At 29.8% G+C, this 9,058-nt stretch overlaps 1 protein-coding gene across 1 annotated transcript; it reads left to right on the forward strand.

Annotated features, from left to right (window-relative positions):
- Nucleotides 1-781, forward strand: LOC112714424 (uncharacterized). The gene has a single exon (XM_025766371.3). The coding sequence runs from the start codon at nt 109-111 to the stop codon at nt 418-420; it is 312 nt and encodes a 103-aa protein (XP_025622156.1). The 5' UTR covers nt 1-108; the 3' UTR covers nt 421-781.
- The last annotated feature ends 8,277 nt before the right edge of the window (nt 782-9,058 follow it).

The following is a 9,058-nucleotide window of genomic DNA, read 5'->3' on the forward strand; positions in this document are numbered from 1 at the left end:
TCTTTAGTTTCCTTTTATTTAGATTTTTATATAAACCCTCATTCTCTACCCTCCAAGTCCCCAACCCTTCCCCAACCCAATCAAACTCTTTTGAAGGATTTAATAATCATGAGTCTTAGTTGCCTAACATGTGGTCAAATTCTTCAAAGGGTTAATTCTGAGAGAGATGATTATTATCTTCCCGAAAACAATGCTTCTTTTAGAAAACCATCTAGACAGGTTGAAAGAACCTGGTCAGGGAACATAGCTCCACCACAAAAACTCGGCGGCGCCATGGCGAAGATCAAAGCAGAACATCGTCGCGCCAATAGCGCGAGCGATGCTGGGCCGAGGTTGGTGAGGAGCAGCGGAGTGAGAAGAGATTGGAACTTTGAGGATTTAAACGATCAACAACAAGAGAAGCGAATTAGAATATATTAAGATCCGAACGATCTTTATCAAAATAACAATGTGTGTCATTTTTTATTGTACTTCTTCTTTAGGTTTAAGGTCGATCAGATAGTTATCTAAAATATATGTTGTTATCTGATCGACCGTTGACCTAGGAAGGCGTAGATGTATTTATTATTAATGATTCTTTTCATGCATTGTTTAAATCTTTATTATTTCATTTGTTGGGAAGGGTTGGGAGATGTAATGAGTGGGGGAAGTGGGGATGGGATATTCATTACAAAATGGAGTTTAAAGCGCATATCAAATTATGGTAAAGTGCTTTTTTTGCTCTCCATAGTAATGCATGTTTCAAACATTTGTTATTAAAATGATCTCTTCATTCTTTTAATCTTCTATACATAGTTACTACAAATGTATTGTAATTGTAATTATTGGTTTAGTTTTCTAATCATTAGTAACAAGTCTTAGTTTTTTTTATAAAAAAATAAATAAATAAATGAATGAATAAAGAAATAAAGTAGTTTAAGTTCAAATTTTGTAGATGAAGAAAATTTATTTTAAGAACTTTACTCCATAGAGTGATTTTGGTGACCAACTCATCAAGTCACAAAAATTAGAAAAGGAAAATCCTTAATGGTATGTTTGAAATAATACAATAGAATTCAAATTGATTTAATTTTAAAATTTTGAAATGAATAAAAAATAATAATTGAATTGATTTGTAAATTCATGAATTTACATTATAAATAAACTGAAATTCCTTATTTTTTAGTAAAATTTTATTAAAATTAAAATAATTTGACATAGATCAAAAATACAAAATATTACTTTAATCATATCCTTTAGATATACATTAATATAAATATGCATGGTAGAGACTAGAGATCATTTGTCGAATGTGTTAATAATCTCTAAATTAAATTATCATCGGTGGACATTCTGTCAATTATTGGTAGTTATAAAAAATTATATAGTAAATAAATGATAAAAATATAAAATTAAATTATTATATTAATTTTTAAATTAAATTAATTATTTATTCACATAATTATTCTAAATACAATCATTTAATTTTAATTCAATTTATTTTAAATCAAATTTAAAAAATATTTTATTCAAAAGACGCTTTAAAGTTTAAACTCCCATATTCAATATAAGACCCAACGGTATGTTATTAATTTTTCATCTAATCATTCATATAACCAATATAACATATATACTAATAGATTCGCCGCCTAATCTTTTAACTTGATGATATCATTATCGCTTTTTAGATATTATATTAGTCTAAATTAAACTTCAAAGGTTCTAGAAGCCACCAAAATCTTCAATTAAAAAAAAATTAGAAAGAAAATAAAAACTCCCATTCATTCTTCTATAACAATTAATTAAATAAAAGAGTACATACATATGTTTTTAATGGTGGTCAAACAATTAATAGAGTACAGACATATGCTTTTAATGAGGTCAAATATTTCCTTTAGTTATTTTGCATATGCAAGGAAGCCTCCTTAAAACAGGAGAAGGACGATGTGGTGGTTTGTACCTGAATAATCAAAAGCTAATAAGATAAAAAAGAATATTAAAAATAAGAAAGATAAAAATTAATATTTTTATATTTTATTTGATAATAAATAAAATAAAAAAATAAATTAAATAAAATTTTAATTTTTTGATATAAATTTTTTAAAAAATATATTAAACAAATATAATTATAAAATATTAATAAAATAATAAAAAATAAAAAGATAAATAGTGTCTTTTAATTTGTTAATATTTTGCATTCTTTAAACAAAATATATTAATTCAATAATACAATATTTATATCTTATTTATTAAACATAAAAATATAATTTTGTATCTTTATCTCAGTATTTCATATGTATAAACAAACTCAACTAAAAATTACGTGTATGAATAATACAAAAACATGTAGTCATGTTCACCTCTTTTATTAACCTGAGATAGCAATACTACCATAGTTTTTAGCTTTTTCATATTGTGATCAAAAGAAATTTGATGCAGTCCAATAAAACACTACAAGATTTTAATACCTTGTCATCTAATCTTTTTGTGTTATTGATAATCTTTAGACAAGTTCTACATATATAACTCGAAGTTAGATATCAACGTTTTTTTTTTTTTTTAATTAGGAGTGAGACTTAAATTCGAGATATCTAAATAAAAATAAAAAATTATGTCATTTGAATTATAGTTGTCAGATATTAACATATTTTATAAGAAAGAAAAAATATTTTTTCCATACTTTTGCCTATACTAAATTTAAGATGTATATAACTTCAATAATTCATTTGAGTTTAATTTATTTCCTTCAAACACAATAGAAAATTCATGTGAATTTATATTCTTTTTAAACATAATTCTATTTACTAGTTTCCATATATTTCATACAACAAAATATTTTTTTTAATTTTTTAACTTATTGTTAGAGAATCATTAGAATCAATTTAGATAAATTAGTATCGTTTATATTTATATAACATATTTATATATTAATTGTAAATTTTATGTCTTTATTACTTTGATTCATTTAGCACCTATAAATACCCCTTGTATATTGTACTTTTCATCAGACTGAATATACACAAAATACTTTCTTTAGTTTAGTCTATTGTTTCTAACATGGTATCAAGAGCCTAAAGATTTTTTTTTCAATGAAGTTTTGTTCATAGCCTCCTTGTTTTTTTCTCTTCCGACAGTGCCTCTTTATTCTCGTTTTTCGATCTGTTTTCAACGCTTTAGTTCGTCACCTCCGGCATCATCGTGTTCTTCTCTCCGTTAGCTTTTCAACGCCGCCGAGATCGCCGCTATATGCTCCCGGACGCGCCCTCACGCGCTGCCGGAACCTTGCCGCCCACCTCCAATTTTCTCTTCAATTTCATCGTCATAATTACAATAATAATTATAATAATCGAATTTCTAGCTTCAATTCCTTCGCATTCATTAACGTTTCTCCAATTTCTTTAATCGCAAAGAGTGTGAATGAGCTGATGGAGTCTAAAGGTGGTAAAAAGAAGTCTAATAGCAGTAAAATCTTATACGAAGCTCCTCTCAACTACATCATTGAAGACGTTCGCCCACACGGTGGAATCAAGAAGTTAAGAACTGCTGCTTACTCGAACTGCACCTGCAAACCAACCTGAGATTCGTTTGGTTGTGTGACATAGCCCCCCTTTAGACTTTACAAACTGCAACATTTTCTACTGTCTTTTTTTTATTCTCCTTCTCCTTTTCTTTCTTCTCCTTGTTTTATCTTTCTCTGTCTTGCTTTGCTTTCTCTATTGCTCTTGATCTACACCACAACATTTTGTTTCATTGAGTGAAGATGGCTTTGACCACCTCAGCTATTGGTTTTGAAGGGTTCTATATCCCAGTCAACTCTTAATCTTCCTGATACTTATTATCCAAATTAAACTTTAATCTTATTTCTGTTGGTCAACTTGTTGATTTGGGTTTTGAAGTCACTTTTTCCATTTTTGGTTGTCGTGTACAGGATTCTCGGACGGGACAAATCATCGGGACTGGACGTAAGGTCGGAAGGTTGTTTGAACTCGAGAATCTTCATATTCCTCCTGTACCAAATCTCTGTGCTGCTTCTTCTCCCTCTACCCTTCACTTATGGCATCAACGTCTTGCCCACACCTCCTTAGGAAAACTGCGTCCTCTTGTGTCTCAGGGTGTTTTAAGTCAGATTCCGAATGAATCTTTTGATAGCATTTCTTGTCAAACTGCCAAACAACCTGCTTTATCTTTTCACAATAATTAATCTCTTGCTTGCTCTCCTTTTGATATCATTCACTATGACGTTTGGGGCCCCGCTCCCACTGCCTCTACGGGCGGAGCTCAATACTTTGTCGTTTTCATTGATGATTATTCTCGTTTTTCTTGGGTTTATTTGATGACTAATCGCCATGAGTTACCTCAGATCTATATCAACTTTGCTACTATGATTAAAACTCAGTTTTCCAAGGTCATTAAGGTTTTCTGATGCGATAATGCTATGGAATACCATGATTCCAAACTCTTAACCTTTCTTGCAGAACATAGTACTTTGTCTGAGTTTTCTTATCCTGGTATGTCTCAACAAAATGGTAGAGCTGAACGCAAACACCGTCACATTCTTGACTTCATTCATGCAATGCTTCTTTCTTCTTCATGTCCTGAGCGTACTTAGGATGAAGCTGTTCTTACTGCTGTTCATGCTATCAATAGGCTCCCTTCTTCTGTTCTTGGTAATGTTACTCCCTTTGAGCGTCTTTATCATACCCCCCAGATTATAGTTCTCTTCGAGTTTTCAGTTGTGTATGTTTTGTTCTTCTTCAGCCTCATAAACATAGTAAACTTGAATCTCGGACTCGTATGTGTTGTTTCCTTGGTTATGACATTGAACACAAGGTTATCATTGTTGGGATCCTCTCTCTAATCATATTCATATATCTCGTTATGTTGTCTTCTGGGAGGTTCACATGTTTTTTCGGTTCTCATCCTTTGAGTCAATTCCTGCTACTCAGTCATCTTTGTTTACTAACCCCAATGTTGATCTTTTTCCTAATGATGATTCTACAGATTCTATCTTGAGTGACCTTCCACAGCCTCCTGTTCTTCTGCCTTCTCCATCTCCCGATGATTCCAGATCGGACGATGATCCTGCACCTACCGCCATGTCTCCTCCTCCTGCTCGTTCTTCTAGGGTAAGAAATCCACCTCTTCATCTTCTTGATTATCATTGTTTTTTTACTATCCTTCATCAACATGAACCTAAGTCATTCAGAGAAGCCTCCACAAATCCAAATTGGCAACAAACAATGCAAGAAGAAATACAGGCACTTGAAAAAGCACACACTTGGGATTTGGTTGATCCTCCTTCTGATCAGGAAGTTGTGGGCAGTAGATGGATATACAAGATCAAGACTCGCTCTAATGGCTCTGTTGACCGTTATAAGGCCCGCTTGGTTGCTCAAGGTTGTAAGCAAGAGTATGGTATTGGTTATGAAGAGACTTTTGCTCCTGTCACTCGTCTTACGTCTGTTAGAGCTCTTCTTGCCATTGCCGTGGTTAAAAAATGGTCTCTCAGTCAGATGGATGTGAAGAATGCATTTCTTAATGGGAATTTGAAAAAGAAAGTCTATATGAAACCCCCTCCGGGATGTCCTTGTCCTTCTAGTAAGGTTTGTCTCTTTCGCAAGGCACTTTATGAACTTAAGCAAGCTCCTCGTGAATGGTTTGACAAGTTCAGCACTGCCATATGCAGTCTTGGTTTTACTTCTAGCCCTCATGAGAATGCCCTCTTCATTCGTAAAAGCGAACGTGGAGTTGTTCTTTTACTTTTGTATGTTGATGACATGATCATTACTGGAGATGATGTTGATGGTATCTCTGATCTCAAGGCCTCACTTCATCGTACCTTTGAGATGAAAGATCTTGGTTCTCTCAGCTATTTTCTTGGTCTCGAGGTCATCTCCACTGATGATGGCATCTATCTCTCTCAAGCTAAGTATGCTTCAGATCTTTTTACTCGCGCTGGGATTACAGATAGTCGCACTAAGTCTACTCCTCTTGAGCCTAATGTTCGATTTACCACTATGGATGACACTGTTTTGGATAATCCGACTCTCTATCGACAGTTAGTTGGAGGTCTCGTCTATTTGACTGTCACCCGATCAGACATCGCCTATCCAGTTCATGTACTTAACTAGTTCTTATCAGCTCCTTGTACTACTCACTATGCGGCAGTTCTTCACATTCTTCACTACATCAAAAACACTCTATTTCATGGCCTTTATTTTTCTGCCCATTCCTCTTTGTCTCTTCAAGCTTACTCCGATGCTGATTAGACTGGTGATCCTACTGATTGTCGTTCTACTACTGGTTATTGTTTGTTTCTTAGCGACGCTCTCATTTCTTGGGGTGCTAAGAAGCAAACGTTCACTGCTCGCTCAAGCACAGAAGCTGAATACCGTACCCTCGCTGACACCACTGCTGAGGTTATCTCGGTTCGTTGGCTTCTCGAAGATATTGGTGCTTCTCAGTCGTCTCCTACTGATGTTTTTTGTGTTAACCGCAGTGCTATTCAGGTTGCACATAATGATGTGTTTCATGAACGCACCAAACACATTGAAATTAATTGTCACTTTGTTCGGCAACGTATCCTTATTGATGCTGTTCGTCTCATTGCTATTGGAACACTGGATCAGACTGTTGATATCTTTACGAAAGCTCATCACCCAACTCGTTTTTGGACTTTGTTATCCAAACTCAAACTGGTATCCTTAACTCCCACTTGAGTTTGAGGGGGGATGTTAGAGAATCATTAGAATTAATTTAGATCAATTAGTATCGTTTATATTTATATAGCATATCTGTATATTAATTGTAGAATTCTATGTCTTTATTACTTTGATTCATTTAACATCTATAAATACTCGTTGTATATTATACTTTTCATCAGATTGAATATACACAAAACACTTTCTTTAGTTTAGTCTCTTGTTCCTAACACTTATATTACAAGTGTTACCTTTCTCAATAATTAAACTTTTAGAATGTTTATCAACGAAGATTTGAAAATATTCGTCATTCTTTAACTAGCTTTTGGAGTAGTGAGTTAGATCCATCCACTTTCACATTAAAATAAATTAATATAAAAATTTTATATACTAATGATATAAATAATTTAAAAATTAATATTTAATTTTGATAAAATCCGGTATTATTACATTGTTATCTAAATTTCTCTAATAATATATCCAAATAAAAATTTAAATTAGCTAGGAGATCTAGTAGTATTTAAGCTCGCTTACTAATTCATAGATTTTCTCTATTTAATATTGATAAATTTGTTGTACTAATATGATAGAGATTATTAGATTATAGAATGATTATAATTGTAATTTGTAAAAATGTGAGATATAATATGTGGGAGCTTAGCATAGCATAGAACCTAAGCCACCAAAATACTAGGCTTTGGACTTGGTCTAAAACAAAATATTGAAATCAAATAAAGTGTATTCAATATTATTTCTATTTGCATGTATTGTAAATGGTAAAGAATTTTCACATAAGGGGAGAAGCTGACACACTTCCATGGACATCTATCCTTAGAATTCATTAGTCAAACAAACTAAACTACCAAAGATTCAGTTATGAATTGAATGAGACTTGGTCTAGCATTGTTGGCATGCATCCTTAGAATTCCAAAGGCATCTTTTTGAGTTGTTGTGCTGCTTGTTTATTATTATAAAGTTTGGATCATTTATATTTTTAATAATATAATTTTGAGAATAGTAGTGTACTTAAAATATTATTTTAATCTCTTTTTATAACATTAAGAATATCTATTTTGTTTTTTGTAAATGATTTGTTTGATTTAGAATATACAATATTAAAGAATATGTTTATATATGACAAAAATGTGCTTATAGATGGGGAAAAAAACAAGAGTTATTCAAATATGTTTCTTATTATAGTTGTAAGAAAACATTTTGGTGTTTATTTTTTAAAAAAATTAATTAATGTTTATTTGTGTTTATTTTGTTACTAATTTTTTATTAGATATATACAAAAAAATACCCATTAAATTAATTACTCCTATAAAATATATACTAAAATATAAACTATATATTAACAATAAATTAAATAATACATATATTTATATATAAATAAGTCATAATTAATTTTTTTGTATACATCGCATTTTTTTTTCTAGTATAATTAAAATTTGACCATAAGTAATATATGAATGAAAGTGAAAATAAATTCACCTTTGACTATATGTTTGAAAGAATTATTTGTCATTAATATTAAAATTCTATAATGATAACATATTACGTGGTTCATTGAATTTGTCTATTTTATGTTTACGATGAATATGATTAAATTATTATATTAATTTTAGATTAGTCCACCTTGTATATTGGAAAAAAATCTTGCTAATAATTGCCTTAAAAGCATTCTTATCTTTAATTAGTGATACTAAGAATTTGTTTGGTAAATTTTTTTAAAAAAAAGTAGTGTTTATATTTTTGAAAAATATAAATTTTTTATTTTGTGTTTAATAAATTAAAAAGATTATGTAATTATATTTATAATTTAAAAAAATTAAAATTATTTTTAAAAGTACTTTAAGGTAAAAATTGTTAAAGTTGATTTATACTTATTAAAATTAAAAAATTTAATATAATCTTATATATTAATTAATTTTTTAATTTAACTTATATTTATATTTATTATAGTATTTTAAATTTTAAATTTTTTTATCAAAATAAAATTGTTGTTAGTTATGTTTATTAAAAATTATTTTTAATTTAATTTACTAAATATAAATGTTATAACTTTTAAAAAATTATATGTTAAAAACTAATTTTCATAAAATATTTTTAAAAAATAAAAACTTTATCAAACCAAATTTAAATATAAAAAGTTTGAATAAAAAATAAAAAATAAATTAAATTTTTAAAAAATTTTAATTATTTTATGCATTGAGTGTATTGGAAAGTTTAAAAATAATTAAACTTAAAAATAATTAAAAAAAATATTTTATTTTTGAGCTTTTGAGTGCATTGGGTTAGCACTCTTTTTTTTTTTTTTCTTATCGAAGATAGAAAAACTCAAATTCGTGACCTCTTAAGTGAGTATATAAAGATTA

Source organism: Arachis hypogaea, chromosome 1, assembly GCF_003086295.3.
Source record: "Arachis hypogaea cultivar Tifrunner chromosome 1, arahy.Tifrunner.gnm2.J5K5, whole genome shotgun sequence".
In the NCBI taxonomy this organism is placed as follows: Eukaryota; Viridiplantae; Streptophyta; class Magnoliopsida; order Fabales; family Fabaceae; genus Arachis; species Arachis hypogaea.